Source organism: Vanacampus margaritifer, chromosome 1 (genome assembly GCF_051991255.1).
Source record: "Vanacampus margaritifer isolate UIUO_Vmar chromosome 1, RoL_Vmar_1.0, whole genome shotgun sequence".
NCBI classification, from domain to species: Eukaryota; Metazoa; Chordata; class Actinopteri; order Syngnathiformes; family Syngnathidae; genus Vanacampus; species Vanacampus margaritifer.
The window spans coordinates 2,641,053-2,657,500 of NC_135432.1; the positions used below are offsets into that span (position 1 = coordinate 2,641,053).

Here is a 16,448-nt window from a genome sequence, read left to right on the forward strand (position 1 = left end):
TATTCATCTAGTTTTAGTCAACAAAAACTTTACATTTTAGTCTAGTTTTAGTCAGGACAATATCATTTAACTCCTGTATATATATATATATTTTTTTTTTATCATTATGTTGAACATTTTCAAATTTTCTCATCTTGGGTGAAAAACAACTTCACACACACACAATGACAGTAAATCAACAAGTGGCTAACTATGGCTCCATGCTACACGCTAGCAAGTTAGCATTAGCAGTATTTAGCGCTCGGATTAATATTATTGTTGGAATGTTTTAGTCGTTGGATTAATGTTACGTTATGACTAGAATTTACTCTTTTTTTTTTTCTCTCTCTCTCTCTAATCTTTCACCGAGAATCCACCTCCTGTTTTTTGTGCACGTTGCACTCGCTAGCTGCAGATTTGAAAGGCGGCGCGTCACATTTTAGTCTCATCTTCATTAGTCGACGAAAATGCATACGGATTTAGTTCCATTATTGTTCATTAATGAGAGTTTTACTCTAGTGTAGTTTTAGTTTGGTGAAAAATGTGTGTTGACAAAAATATTTTTGTTGATGAAATGAACACTAAATTCTAAGGAAATCACTTGCGTGTTCAAATCTAGACCAAAATTGCAAATTGCCTTCAATTTTTAATAGCATCGAGATACTGCAAACAGCTTTAAAAAACATAAATTGAACAATATTCCTGGACTTGTGATTTCAAAATGAGTTATCTATCATTTGTTGTATACATGTAATAATTGGATTAGCTGATTGTACATGCATTACATAACGGCTCTCTGAGGGAAGGCAGAACTACGATGTGGCCAGCGACAAAACGGAGTCGGACTCAAGACTGATTTTCTGGGAATAAACAGACGAGAACATCCAGCAGAAGCCGAGCGCTTCCCCGGTGAGTTGTCCCCATTCAATTCCTTTTGGACTTTTTGTTTGTGTGCTCATGTGACTCGATGGCCTCCACGTGTTGTCTGATCCAGGCCAGATGTCGGGACACTTTGGTAAAAACCAGCCCGCCATTCCCCAGACATCCTCTAGGCGGCGCGATGAGCAGCCCCGTGAGAAACGCTGTCCCTCTTTCCACCGTGGCGAGAGGCATGGCGGACAACAGACCGCCACGTTGGCAAGATGTTGAACTCGATCCATTCGCCGTCGACTTGTGATTGGTTATCGCGGTTTTTCCCATCTGTCCCGTCACGCAGAACATTTTATTGCTGAGCGGGAACGAGACGTTGAGTTGGCCGCGACACTCATCCAAACTCAAGTAGACCAGGTTCTGGTCCAGGTGTTGGTTCATGATTGCAGCGATCCCGACCCGCCCTGAAGTCATCAGGATGTTTTCACTGAAATCCTTGGCGGGCAGACACAGATGGCGGAGGGTGGGGCCAAGTGGCAACGGGCAGGTGAGCTCCAGAAAGGCCAGGTCGTTGTCATGGTGATTTACAAGGTAACGTTTGTGGATATGGAAAGCCTTAACGGACATTGTTGTGTCTGTGGTTCCTACGGAAAAAAAAGCAGCTGACTTTTATTGGTCATTTTATCGGACAAATCTTGATTGAATCCAGTTTGTTACCGGCGACGACGACAAAATTGGAGGCTTGGGGGTCGGGTTCCCGTAGGAGGCAACTGGCGGCCGTCAGGACGGACCGCGGACCCAACAAAACACCGGCGCAAAGCTCCGTCCCGCCACTTCCTAGCAGCAATGCCTGCAGACAGTCCAAACCTTCGTGAATGTCAAGTTCAGATGGGAACCGTCGCCGCTTCTTTTATCGTGAATGCTCGCCACATTAATAATAACAACAAGCAGGAGACTGCATAGTCACAAAGATCCAGTACAAAATGGTCTTATACTGTCTTGGTGTGGGGGGGGGGGGGTGTCTCAGCTTACCCAGAAGAAAATGTGTGACCTGATGGTCTTAACTGGTTTCGACTGGGTTAGGGTTAGGGATAGAAAGGAAGACACCAAACCAGGACAGGTCAAGTCGCCTATCAAATCATTAAGAGGCCAAATCCAACATGGAGGATGCTTGCTTTCACAAACCCACACATGGGATAAAAACAACCACAATAGATGTAACGTGTACACAAAACATTCATTTGTGGCCACAAAATGATTTTGACTTTGTATCAAGCGCACTTTGTCTAAAAACGGAAAGGTAGAGGACAAGTGGAGGCTTCTCGCAAAGGTGCGCTTCATTTGCTTACCCTGGCATACAAGTTGTTCGTGGGAGTGATATAAATGAGTGATACTAGTATGTTTTTATTCAGGGCCGATACTGATTATTAGTCGGCAAGGAGGCAGATAACCGATATTTGGAACCGATATTCTTTTGCAGTAAAAGAAAAATTATATTAGCATCAAAATGTTTAAAAAAATAAGCACGTTTCCACATTTTCCAACATGTTTAATGCTTTTTATTATTATTATTATTATTTAAACGTAAAGGAAATAGGTTTGTTTAAAAATGTGAACAAAAAAGTAAATATTTTCTATAGTAAATACAGTTTAACATAACTGATTAAACTTTCACTGGTTTCCATTTTAATTTTAACAAAAGCAAAAAGTGCAGGGAATTTCCTGTGTCAGCATCTCTTGTAAAGTTCCTAAAAGATGTTTGAATAGTGAAAAACTGAGTCAGAACATCATCAATATTTCTTTGTGACAAGCAAAAACTGGTCTGTGAACATCTTTGCAACATTTTACAAACCCTGACGAAAACCTCAAATTCACTAAGTTCGCAAACATTTGCTGCTCAGAGAGATGGATACCAGATTTATCGGCCTTCAGATTTGCAAAAAGAAAAAAATGTCTGATATTCGTCAAAATGTCAAATATGGTTTATCGCTACATATTATTATATTCTGGTCTACTGATGTGGCAAAAAGCTGGTAGTGTTCACCTGCCAGGGACAGTTTCCATTGTGACACATTGAGACTGTCTGAGAAGAACCAGGAAGTCTTCCGCAGGGGAAGTCCACTAAGGAAAGGGCAAAGGTCAGATGTTGTACGCGAGTGTTTGTTATTGTTTACAACCTTCGGGCAGGCAGCTTCGTCCGTCGCTGTGCAGTTCGAATCCCGCCACGCAGGAACACGTGAAGGCACGCGAGGTCGCCTTGCACAGCTGATGGCAAACGTTTGGGCCTTCAGTGGGACACGGGGACGTTCCTAAAACGCAACACAGGTTGAAGCGGGATCGTTAAGACGATGGCACAGGATTTTCGAACCGTCCCCGAAGTTCACCTGCTACCACTTGTGGTGATTTTTGCGGCCTCCCGCCATCTTCTTGGCTGTTTATGTTTTCCTGCTCTTCCAATTGGCAAATGATTCCATGGTGGGGGGACGAGCAAGAGCAGTGGAACCCCTCCTCTTTGGAAGTGCAGTTCCCACCATGAAGGCAGGGATTGGGCTTGCAATGATTCTTATCTGTCACAAACAAAACACAAAAACGATGAAATTCATCCACTTGTACTTTTATCTCATGTTGTGACTGAAGCAACGGAAGCAATTCACAGATTTCACGCCAGTGAGAAAAAAGTGTGAAGTGCCAAAATACTTTGGCAAAATTCCAGCAACTAAATGTCAAAGTCATTGCTTGGGTGAAGTAAAGCTCTTAAGTCAGGTCGTGGTCAACAAATGGAACACGATCTTGAAAATGCACATTTTCATGTCGTTCGAGTCGAGTCGGGTCCGAAGAGCACCAAGTCGGTCAAGTGAGCTCTTTGACAAAGTTTAGCCAAGCGTGTCCAATAATTGGTGACGAAGCCTGACTGAAGTCAAGTCACATGACTGAAGTCCCCCACCTCTGCTTGTCTGCAAACTATTCAGCCCGGGGGCTACTTTGCTGTCTGCAGGAAACAGGAAGTAAGTGCGCACATTCTGGATCCGGTTCAGACAACATGCATTGTGAATCCTAAATTAAAAGAGAGCCATGTTGGATTGAGGAAGGCAGTTTTTGTTGTAAACATTGCTTTACCTCTATACTAATTTCTTAGATTCAGGAGTGCGAGTAGAGTGGAGACATCTGGAAACCGACGACTTGGAGGCTTCTTGAGATTGTGTTCAGATGTTGGACTGACTTCTCAGCAATCTGTAAGCTTTGGTTCTCTTGTTTTTGTTGAACTCCTTTTCATATAGGCCTACACTACAGTAGTTGCTTTGTTATATTTGCCGTGTATGTCACATTGGGAATATGTTTAGCTCTGATTCTTTGGTGCCACTTAAAATTGTGTCAATTTTAGCGCTTATCCTTACTGGATTGGGCTGGAGACGGCGTCGGCCAGCGCTGGTCGTCAACCAATTGTTGTGGACTTCAACATTCACACGCACGTTCACAATATGAAAAGAAGCTGGCGTGCATGTTTTTCAGATGTGGCGGGCGCTGCGATACGAACACACAACCCCCAGAACTGTGGCGTATATGCCACTGAGGAGGCGGGACTTCCGACTTCCTGGTTTTCACACATCCGCTTTGTTTCTCTTTCCTGTTCGCCACGCGTGGGCAGCGTCCCAGTTCTTGCGCTTCCGCCTTGTGCCCCTCGGTCGCGCGTTCCCGTCGACGGGTGCGAGTGTGTCGCAGTTGTCCGAATTATTTCAGAGTGGTGAGATGCGCGCGGTTGGGGGTTGCAGGGGTAGAGGTGCGAGTGTTGGAACGTGGCCGGAAACGACGCTAATGTGTGAAACCCGGTGTCGGTACCGGATCTGATCGGGCGTCCAGATTGTATCGGGGTTGCCTACCGATGGCGTCACGCTACAGGATTGGCTGGTGAATATCCGTTGACAATTGTTCAATAAAGTTTTTTTTTTTTTAAATCCGGTAAACGGCAAAACTTTGGAAAGAAATTATTAAAGATGCCATTTAAATAAAATGTATGGACTGAAATTGTCATAACGTTAAAAAAAACTAAGAATATAAAAACCGATTACTAAAAAATAGATTGAAGCGCCGTCGAGTTTGCCGATGACGTCAGTCCAGCAGCGCTAACGAAATGCGCGATTCAGACTTCTTCACTTCGGTTTGGTTTCTTTTTGAGCGGTTCACAAATCACAATACATCACAAAAACAGTCTTAATGATAATAGGACCACATCAGCCATCTAAACTGTCAATATTTGTCACATCTCAGGCACTTAATTTGTGCATTTATCATTTATTCAATCAATTTTATTATTTATTCAATATATCTTGTTTTTATATTCGTAGGTTTATTTACGTTATTACAATTTCATCCCGTACATTTGATTTAAATGACATCTTTAATATTTTCTTTCCAATTTTTGTCGTCAATTGGATCATTTCTAGCCAATCCTGTAGCGTGACGTGTTCGTTAGGCGACCCCGATACGATCTGGCAAGCACGATCACGTCTGGTACCGGTACACCGGAAGTCGGAAATCCGTGGCATCTTCCCCATTCGGCTGATTTGGAAATCACTGTTTCAAAGTGCTGCTCTCTATCCAAACAGTGGAGTTAAAAAAAAAATTAAGGGAATTTCTGTATTTTTAATTTCTCCATGGAATTATTATTTCCGTGCAGAGAAGAAGACTAAAATGCTCATTCTGATAGTAGCCTGTTTTCTCAACGGCTCTCTGTCAAATGGCATGGAAGCATTTGTTTACTTTGTGATCCCTTGGAGAAGGTAACTTCAGGTTATACGTCCTCAAATGTTTCTAACACGCCCTTCCCAATTTGTAGCTCTATATAAACACCAGTCAGTAAGATTTCCTTGACATGAACTTACTGTTGTAAGTGCTCCAAAACTCGGCCTGTCGAGACACAACATTGAAAATTAGAAGCGGAAGGCGAGCGCAGGCGATGTGCTACGGGTTGGGCCGACCGTCTTGTCGTTGTCTTCAAAGTACTCCCTGGCCTCCTCAAAAGTGCAGCGCTCCTCATAACATTCCCGCTCCAGGTTGCCTTGTAGGATCTCCTCCACCAGGAAGTGGTTGGCACGTTTGGAACGCAGGAAACCGCTTTGTGCGGACGGCGCCTGCACAAACACTAAAAACGCCAGGCGGTAAAACTTTAAGCACCCCAACATTACAAAAGATGACACTTTCAACGAAGACACCAGATACACATTAACCCTGGAGAACCCAAGAACCCTTTTCTTCTTTGGAAAATTATGAATTATATATTAAATGACTGCTATAAGTTCACTGAACACCAAAATATATGTTTTTTCAATTTTAACCCTTTTTTTTTTAACTAGCTCAGAGTTGCTAATTTATCAAAATATATATATAAAACATACTCCTAGGCATTCTGCAACATGATATGAAATAGATTAACAAAAAAAAACACAATTTTACCATCTGATGGTTTGCTGAGAAGATGGTTTTGTTTGGATTGATTTCCAGCTCAACAAAACCGCATGTTTGTTGCCAGCCATCTTGTCACCACCACTCTGGCTCATGTAAGTGCAATATTCATCCACTAGATGGCCCCATGCAGGGGTCAGAAGTGGCACTCTGGACTTTTGAAGTTAAATTTGTAAAAAAAAAAAAAAGGTCTTTGTTATTTGAGTAGCAGAATTTATAGGGGCCAAATTTGACCCCGTGGGTTCTCCAGGGTTTTAATGTTATGGCTTGTAGTTTGAGTGCAGAACACAGTTTGAAAAATGATATGGGTGTGTGTTATTTGTAACAGATTAAAGTAGTAATCGGTAGCGCTAAAGCTAATCACGATTGCTAACCGATTAGCTCAGGCTAATACCCTCATAAAATAGTGTTGGAGCGTTGCATGTAAGGGGTCTTTAAGAAACTATTACTGTACATGTGTAATGTGTATATAATGGTGTGTGTGTGTGTGGGACTGTGGGTGGTAGCGCGCTAATGCTAGTTGCGCTTGTTAACCGGTTAGCATAGGCTAATATTGTTGGTGTTTTATAATGCATAGAAGATAATAGATTATGAGTAGCCTTCATATACCCACTTAATTCAATTTACGTACAACCTTAGTGGATTAACAAAAAATAAATATATTTTAAAAAATGGAGGTCGAGGTCAGGGGGCAATCAAACGTACTGTACTAGGGTTCATATTGTAGCGTTGAACGAATTGCATTCGATTCATGAATTTAGCAGTTTTGTTGCTTTGGCTTGTAGCTGTAGTTTAGCACTGACCGATGCTAATGCTTTAAAATGCTAAAATTACAGTAAGTCTTTGTATGATAAACACTTCTATATCATAATTTTTTTTTTTTAAAGCTTAAGTGCGAAGTGAGCTTGTGCTGCGTGACCACATATTTTGAACGCCACTCAGAAAACAACTGGACTTTGTAACCTAAATTCATCCACGTAAAAATATGAGAAAATCCAGCACAGTCAATAAAAAAAAGTCGTGCCCGTCACGATAAAGCCGAAAAGCGGCAACATTTTTCCTACTTAAGAAAGAAGAAACATGATAATCACCAAATATTTCTGGAGGTCAGGCTTTCCCTTCAACTGCAAATTGAAAATTAACTGTATGGTTTGTGTCATGTTTTCATTCGGACGACCGACAAGCACGAAGATGTTTCGAAAAGTCCAACAAGAAGTTTTTACTCTCACCGTCTGCTTTTCCGAGGACGTGAAGGACGCACGCGAGGAAGGTGAAGCAGCGAAGACGCACTCCAGGTAGCGCCATGACACCGAGTGGTCGTCGAGTGTCGTCACATCCCGGCCGCCGAACCCGAGCGCCACACGGCACGCCAGCACATCTGTGAGTCCCCCCCCCCCCCCCCCCCCCGCCCCGAATGTTTGTCTGTCTTCGTCACGTGTTCACGTGTTGACCTCAAGTGCGGGAAACGTTGTGTTCTTGGACTCCGACCCCCCAAAACAAGCAGCGGCTCTGTTTGTGAAATCATTTTATTTGCCAAGCAAAGAAGCGCTTGATTATTCTTCATCAGCGGGTCCGATTAGTTTTATTGCTAAAAGGAAACACACTGTTCACGCACACACACGCGCTGTTGTCGTGTTTATTTACGGGCTTTGAAAACTCAAAAAGCTTTTGTCTTGCCTCCAAACGGCCCGGCGAGAAAATGGCGGCTGTCTTATAAATACAGCCTCCTGATTGGCCCGTTTTGCCTCCGCACCCGCCCCGTGCTATTCTCTTTGCGCAACAGCAACTTGATGGCGGAACGGATCCATTTGTTGAATTTGGAGACCTGCGTGTAGACGCCGTATTTGCCCTCCTTGGCGCAGCCTTCGCCCCAGCTCACGATGCCCGTGATGAAGTGGGTGTGCTTGTACGGGGTCACGTGCGGCCCGCCGCTGTCCCCTCGGCACGAATCCATGGCTTTTTTGTCGTAGCCTGCGCAGAACATGTGTGCGGAGATGCGGAAACTGCTGGATTCTTTGCACGTCTGTTGGGACACGTAAGGCACGGCGAGGCGCTGCAGGGTCTTGGATGTGGGCAGGTTCTGGCCCAGACGGCCAAAACCGCTAACCATCCCATCCTGCTGCTTCATGAGAACCTGCGAGGACACGTTGAAGCCCAGTTAGAACAAACAGGAAGTTCGGGATGTTTTCATTTGGGGTGAAAATGTCCAATGGGTGCTTTTGTATGAAAATGGAGCGCTTGGTGGTGGGAATTTCGCCATTCGGGTTTTTGTTTGAGAACAGAAAGTTGTGCATCCGAAAGTCAACCGTGACGGTTATGAACATGGCGCCTTTGAGTTTGATTGGGCAAGTTGATGGTACTATTCCATATATAATAGTACCGCTGGTACTATTCCACGTTGAGAGGAACCAGTTGAAGTGGCTCAGGCATCTGGTTCGGATGCCTCCTGGACGCCTCCCCGGGGAGGTGTTCCGGGCATGTCCTACCGGCGGGAGGCCCCAGGGATGACCCAGGACACGCTGGAGAGACTATGTCTCTCGGCTGTCCTGGGAACGCCTTGGGGTCCCGTCGGAGGAGTTGGCTGAAGTGGCTGGGGGGAGGGAAGTCTGGGCTCCCCTGCTAAAGCTGCTGCCCCCGCGAACCGACCCCGGATAAGCGGAAGAAGACGGACAGATGGGCAAGTTGACCCAATATCCCGCCACACACTCACCCTCTCGGCAAATTCCGGCTCAGGAAGGCAGGCCGGCAGGATGTAGCGCGAGAACTTGATGGGCGAGGCCAGTTTGAGGAGCGCGATGTCGTTGTGAAAAGTATCCCGGCGGTACAACTTGTGCGTGAGCGCCGTCTCCAGGTAGTAAGTGGCTTCGTTGCCCTCGTTGACCGATAAGTCAAACTCACCTGGACGGACACAAAGCGGGAGGTTTTATCACGGAAACGTCGCGGGGACGCGCACCGATTGGTCGGTCGCACCCACCCAGCCTCACAGAGATAAAAGAGGTGTGGTTCATGCAGTGCGCCGCCGTCAGGATGATGAATTCGTTCAGGATGGTGCCGCCGCAAAAGCCGATATCGTTTTCGTCCAGGAGGAGTGCCTGCGTAAAAAAAAAAAAACAGGAGTTCAGAACCGCTCATGATGGGTTGACTTTCCACATGGACACGCCGATCCAGTGCAAACACTTGGGCCTGGTTTACTAAGATCCAAAAATGGAGATTTTGGGCAAGAGTAGTCAAAATGGGTGCAGGCGGCCATTTTGCAGGAAGAGATTGTTGTGAAAATTTGCCAGAGCGCCGTCCACTCAAAACGAAGTTGAAAGTGATGGAGTTGGAAGTGTTAGTGGAAGAGGCAAGCAAACGGAGGTAGACAAAAGAAATTCTATCGCTCCCGTAATTTTGGGGAAGCCGGCGACCTCGCAAAAGTCAAGTTTCGTGTGAAATGGAATTGGAGACGATGAAAGGATGAATTGACTCGTGGCTGCGACTGGTGAAAAAGTCGGCCCCGGTCTTCGGGTCCCCTCATCCAGCCGCTTTTCCACGTCTCTCTCAGCCAACGTACCCGAGGATCGTTATCAGGCTTCATGCAGAGCTTACTGATTAGCTCATTGTTTGAAAACACCCGTGTTGGCTGTGGGAGACATAAAAAACAGGTTGGATAGGGGTACTCGAGAACCGTGTTTGAGAACGCGGTCTTAGACCATCCGGAAGCTCCAAAATCCGATTGCTCAAAAATATATTTTATATTATATATTTTCACTGAAGCAACCCCCTTTGCTCCCGTCTGTTTAACTGGATTTTGACGGATTTTGCAAGGCCCACACAATATTGTGTTCTATTACTATAAAAAAAAAAAACAACAACATGGAACCTACCAAAAGAAAGATTAGAGTCTCTTCTTTCATCAGGAAAAAAATATTTCATCTGTTTCCATTTTGTAGCAATTAGCATTAGAATATAGCTAAGTTTCATCAATATTCACATTCCTGGTAAAAACACTGAAAAAAGAGCTTGTTGCAGCATGACCCTGGCTGATCTCTTATACTCTGCTGCCACCTCCTGGCCGGTCTTTGTAATAACTACCATTGCCACTTTTTCATGTCAGAAGCTGCATCAAAGCCTTCTGAGTGCTCTTGCATTAAAAAAAAAACAAAACAAAAAAAAAAACGTTTAAATACGTGTTTGGGAGTGAAAGACAAAGTATTAAAAACGTGTTTACACGTTTTTGGGTTTGAATGAGTTCATTATTATTATTTTATTTTATGTTTTGTTTTCAGATTGGCTAATTCAAGCCGCAAAACTTGTCTCCGGTTTCGGCTCGCGTCGTATTCGTCGTATTCCTCCGCAAGCGCGCAACACAATCTGTTATCAGTTTTTCCCGGACGTGATCCCGGGTTCGCCCGCTTATTCAATCAAGCATCCACGTCCGAGAAATCCATCCAGTTTGCCGTACTTGCCCAACCTTGAGTAAATCAGGCCCTCGGAATCTGACGCCATCACCGCACCTGCCACGGACATTCCCCCGGAGGACAATTCTCCCCGTTGACGATGCGGGTCATTCCCGCCACGTCGGCGGAGATTTCTTCCTCCTCCACGTATTCTTCCGCCGTTTGCTGATTGGTGAGGTTGCCGGGAGGAGGCGGGCCGACGGCGGAGGTGTCGTTGCTTTCGGTGCCGGTCCGGTTGAACTCGGTGACGTTCCCGCCGGTCCGGTTGAACTCGGTGACGTTCCCGCCGGTCCGGTTGAACTCGGTGACATTCCCGCCGGTCCGGTTGAACTCGGTGACGTTCCCTTCGGTGATGTTGGGCCGCTGGTACTTGAAATTGCTTCTGGTTTTGCCACTGAGTGTGACGCCACATTTGAAGGGCTCTGCAAGAGTTGTCGTGGCGTGAGGAGGCGGCGCCGACCATTTGGATTGCGACCCGTGCGGAATCCCGCTCACCGTTGGATTCGCAGGACTTGTCGTCAGAAGCCAGGAAGTACCCGTCGGCGCACGAGCACTCGATGTTTCCTTGCTCCACCTTGCAGAAGTGCTGGCAACCTCCGTTTTGGTTCTCGCAGAGTTGAGGGATCGCTGCGGGAAAACGTTTTCAGTTGCTGCTCATTCCGTGACAAATCGCCCGCTCGTGTAAACGAGCGGATTTGGATTGGATTGAAACTGGCTGTACTTGGCAAAAACACTCAATCTGAAATGTGAGGTCAATTGGAAGAGAGACCATTTTTTTTTCTGCAAAAAGGGGCGTGGCCTCTTTTGTTTCAACCCTTTATATCTTATGAGCTGCTTCTTCTCAATCGTCACAAAACATTTTGCTGGAAAGGGAGTTCAACAAGACTTCCTAATCTGCAATCATTTAATAAATGATTATTAAAGGTTAAAATAAACTCCTTATTGCTGCTCGACAACAACAACAAAAAAGCTACATTTTGTGAAAATGTTTCTTCATGTCACATGAGCCACAAGATCAATTTCAAAAGCTTACTAATATGCACCAATCTTCTAAATGTTTTGGAATCCTTGTCGATTTCTCTTTCCAACAATACAATATTAGTGAAAACTGACTGACATGTAAGGGTTCAAACAAAGATGGCCACGCCCCTTTTTGCCACAAATGAGTGACAGACCAAAATATTGGGAGGTTTCAGGGCCGATGACCGATATTTCAAACCGATATTTCAAACCGATATTTCAAACCGATATTTCAAACCGATATTTCAAACCGATATTCACGTACAGTAAAAGAGAGAATATTTGCTTAAATTAGTTTTAAAATGATTTTTTTTAGTTTATTTTTAAACAAATAAAGAATAGACGGCTTTGTTAAAAAATGAGAACAGAAATTGTAGGGAGCTTTCAAGGTCAGCAGCGTGTGTTAAGCTAAAATAAAAACTAAGCTAGTAAATAGCGCCCTAAAGTTTTCTACTGTAATTAAAGCTTTTTTCCCCACTGTCAACATTGTCTTTTATAAATTGGACATTTAACTAAATCCATAAATGGAAAATTTCTGCATCTCGCTGAGCGACAAATGCATGCAAATGTCGCTCATTTGGGCTTTTCGTCAGGATTCCTAAAATGTTTCAAAAGATCTTCCCAGACAGTGAAACGTTGTTTGAAATGCGGCAACTCAAAACTGCTTGTGAACGTCTTACAAATCTGCGACGTTCACAAGCATTCATCGCTGGCCGACATATCGACTTTATCGGCCTTCAGAATTGTAAAAAGGTGCCGATATTTGCCAAAATGACAGAAATCTGCACCGCTAATCGGCCCAGCCGATAATCAGTCCATCCCTACCAATAACATACAAATTTGACTTTTGACGTTGAGCCATCACTAGCAACAAGTACAGCGAGTTTCATTCGAATCAAAATGTGCTTGTCAAAAATGTCCCGATTTGTGTGTGTTTGTGATTTGACGCGGAACGACCCATAGATGACGATCACATCCACAGGCGGCTCGATTGATCCCGCACCAATTTCACAATTGGAACCCTGGTAGCCGTCGTAACAGTAGCACGTGTAGCGGCCGATTCCGTCTTCGCAACGTCCCCGGTGAGCGCACGGCATCGAGAGGCACGCGTCGCCGTCTGCCGCAAGCACGTCACATTTGGGTCACATCGACACAAACAAACAAACAACACACGTTCGGATAAACATTTCACTTACCCGAATATACGGCCCAGAATTTGTTCTGAAAATGAGCAAGATAGATTGAAAAAAAAAAAAGGCATGAAATAGTTCAAGAATAAATACGACACAAGTTATGATCTTGCAGCATCACCCTTAAAAATAAATGCCTTACCATCATTTGCCGTCGAAAAACAATCGCCGCAATTACTCAACAAAGACTCGCTGCAACTTCCATTTGCAACCGGAATTAAATTTAATTTATTTACAAATAGGTTCGTTGACACTTTTCAGTCAAATCATAGTTCATATCGACTGGATTATTTTGATCCAAATGACGTCTTCTTCCGCCACGACACTCGCCGGCTGCTGGAATTTGGCAACTCCGACGGCTCTCTTCAGACAAAATAAACACATTATTTCAACGGTGAATATGAAAAAAATTGTGCTGTCACTAACATTTTTTTTATCGATTAATTGACTTAACAGATTCTTTTTAATTTAGCATTTAAGTATATTACAAAAGCAACCCAATTTTTTTTTTTTGTCAAAACAGTTCCTTGATTGTTAAAATAGTTGTCGATTAATTTGATAATCGATTACTTGCCGATCAATCGATTAATTTTGACAGCTCTAGAAAAAAATAGTTTCGCGTTTCATTCAGTCCCACTCTGGCGTTAGTTTAAAATGGTCACTTCAGAGATGTTGCGCCACTTTTTAAACATCTGTGTTTGAAATATCGTGTTTTGTTGGTGGCCCTTGAATGCACCTTGTGCACCATCAAAAGTCAAACTGAAAGTATGTTTTTGCTTCTCTTGCGAACAGCCAGTGTGCGGGAGTCTAGTCAAAAATGTTCTATGCGCCCCCATTAGTCCAAACACGGTATTGCGATTCATATTGTGTTAGTGGAAAACAAATTGAGCAGCAAAATCCCGACGTTTTTATCTATCTCAGGGGGCGGCCATTTTGCTACTTGATGCCCAGTAAAAATGACATCACAGTTCCTCAATGACCAATCACAGCTTGGCTTGTGAACGTCACATTAGCAAACTGGTGTTAGTCAACGTTTGTGTTTCAGGAATTGCGTGTACCGTTTGAGCGTCGTCTTCAAAAATCTCCCGCGCCTCCTCCCAGCTGCAGCGTTCCTCGCGACACTCGCGCTCCATGTCGCCTTGCTTGAGCTCCTCGAAGTATTTGTTGGCTCGTCTGGGCCGCGTCAACACCTTGCTGGCCTCCTCGGTGTCCAGGAACACTGCGGACGGGGAGACAACGCCGCCTTACTTAAGCGGCACGCGCGCGCTAGCGTCACAATTGAAGGGGAAGCAAACACAATTGTACGTCAATCCGGGAATCGTTCCTTCTTTACAATTGAGAATTCAAGCATGAGTGAATAAGTGCCTGGTTGATCATCATTCAATTTTAGTGTCTTCAAGATCAAAAATACACATTTGAAAAATGCTTAAGTTTGGCCAAGAGCATTAGCGAAGCTGCGTTAGCTTGTTAGCTGCCACATTCCGTCAAGGCCACGACCTCCATCCATAACGATCCGTCAGCCATTTTATTGTAATCTGTTTGGCTAATTATGTCTGGCACGGAATTTGTTTGTGTATGTGAGATTAAAAAAAAACAAAAAAATCCCGTCATCATTCATATTTTGTTTTTCTGTCTTACATAAATTGACATGCGCTCAGAAAACAATTTTAAGAATGAGTTTGTCCAATCAGGTGATTGAACCGTCATCAGGTGTGGCATGTTGACATCACTGATATGTTTTGTTTTTTTACCGATACCAATTATTAGTAGCCAATGAAGCCGATAACCGATATTTCAAACCGATATTCATTTATAGTAAGAGAGAAAATATTAGTGTCAAAATTAAACAAAAGAATACTTTGTCTTTTCATTTTGAACATATAAAGAATGAACAGATTTGTTTAAAAATGATAACAAAAAATTGCGAGAGCACGTGTTAAGATAATTAATAACTAAGCAATAGTTCCCTGAAGGTTTTCTACTGTAAATGAAGTTTTCCCCCAAAAAATTAAATAAAAAGTGTCAGGAGTTCCCAGCGTCGGCTTCATTTTTTGTAAAGTGGAAATTTAAATCGATCCCTAAATGAAAAGTTCCCTGTGTGTCACTGGGCGAGAAATGCATGCGAACGTAGCGAATTTGGGGTTTTGGTCAGGGTTCGCAAAAGGTTCAAAAGATCTTTGCAGTGAAGAATGGTCTGAATAGGTTTGAAATGTAAAAAGTGTCTGTAAACAAACCCTGCTGAAAACCCTAAATTGGCGACGTTCGCAAGCGTTCAGCGCTCAGTGAGAAAGCAGCTTCATCAGCCTTCAGATTCGGGAAAAAACGATATTTGTCAAAATACCGATAATCGCTCGATCCCTACTAAACATCCAGGCATGCTAAACAAACACACCTACTAAACACACAAAGCACACGTAACCCCCCCCCCCACGCCCCTTCCCCCATCCACCATCCCTCGCCCCCTTGCCGTTGAACGTACCGTGAGCGGCGGCCAGGTGGAAAAACAGCACGCCGAGCGACAGGCCGCCAAAAGCAAACATGGCGTCCGCTGGTGAGTTGACGAGGAGAAGCTGTGAGTGGCGAGGAGATGATTTGAAGTCTGAACAGACGGCGAGCGAGGCGCAGCGAGGGAGGCCGTTGACCTCTGCGGGGGAGGGAGGGGTGTCAACGTGTTCAAGTGGACCCATCTGGATGGGAGGGGATTGTCGGGACAGGATGTTTCGCGCACTGTACAACTTCCACATGTTGGAATCTTGAGAGTTACCCCAGAAAAGGAATGTTGTGAATGTCAGGACTGCAGCGAGGAATGAGAAGAAGAAAAAAATCGTTTAAAAAAAAAAATCGTTTCATAAACAACGTTGGATACGTCACACTATGTGGAAAGCACAGATAAGACACACAAGAAGAGAAAATCAACTCGGCATGTTGGAAACTTTTTTTTTTTCTTCTGAAAAAAAAAAAATACAAAAATATATATATATATAAAAAATAAAAAAAGGAGAGCAATGATGATGACATGTCAAATCGGTAAAATTACCGAATGAACAATACTGAACTCTCCAGAAGAAGGCATGTTGGAAACATAAAACAATAAAATAAAAATATAAAACAATAAATTCAATTGACCCGAGAGCATTGAAAATGTTCAGGTCATAAAAGTGTAAAGAGAGATTTGACATCTTCTTTTTTTTCTTTTCATCGGTTTCTCGTCCCGGGAAATGTCCCCACAATGTTTCGGATGTTCCGAATCGTGCTGTCGCGCTTACATTGAAGGCGTAGTGCCGCAATATCGGGCGATATCTTGCGCTATCTTCTCAATTAAGGAGCAACCTCAAGAATAACACAACAAAACCAGGAACCAAAACGTATGCGGGAATATTAGAGTCATGTGGCGGATGCTTCAGATCATACAGAAGAGAATTAGGACAGTGAAGAGAAAAAAAAAGAAAAGGTTGGCAGGATTCGGAGTCTATTCTCAGCATTCTGACTT

At 43.9% G+C, this 16,448-nt stretch overlaps 2 protein-coding genes across 2 annotated transcripts; both read right to left on the minus strand.

Annotated features, from left to right (window-relative positions):
* Positions 1-605: 605 nt before the first annotated feature.
* On the minus strand, positions 606-7,680 carry prozb (protein Z, vitamin K-dependent plasma glycoprotein b). The gene is made up of 8 exons (XM_077567028.1): positions 7,539-7,680; positions 5,826-5,989; positions 5,730-5,754; positions 3,234-3,416; positions 3,027-3,158; positions 2,894-2,970; positions 1,567-1,699; positions 606-1,493 (listed from the first exon to the last, which is right to left on the minus strand). Exons 1-8 carry the CDS (start codon positions 7,612-7,614, stop codon positions 904-906), a joined length of 1,380 nt encoding a protein of 459 aa, XP_077423154.1. The 5' UTR covers positions 7,615-7,680; the 3' UTR covers positions 606-903.
* A 251-nt stretch (positions 7,681-7,931) lies between these two features.
* f10 (coagulation factor X) lies at positions 7,932-15,717 on the minus strand. The gene is made up of 9 exons (XM_077566998.1): positions 15,438-15,717; positions 14,017-14,177; positions 12,965-12,989; positions 12,772-12,885; positions 11,244-11,375; positions 10,806-11,170; positions 9,284-9,401; positions 9,020-9,207; positions 7,932-8,443 (listed from the first exon to the last, which is right to left on the minus strand). Exons 1-9 carry the CDS (start codon positions 15,700-15,702, stop codon positions 8,021-8,023), a joined length of 1,791 nt encoding a protein of 596 aa, XP_077423124.1. The 5' UTR covers positions 15,703-15,717; the 3' UTR covers positions 7,932-8,020.
* Positions 15,718-16,448: the final 731 nt, after the last annotated feature.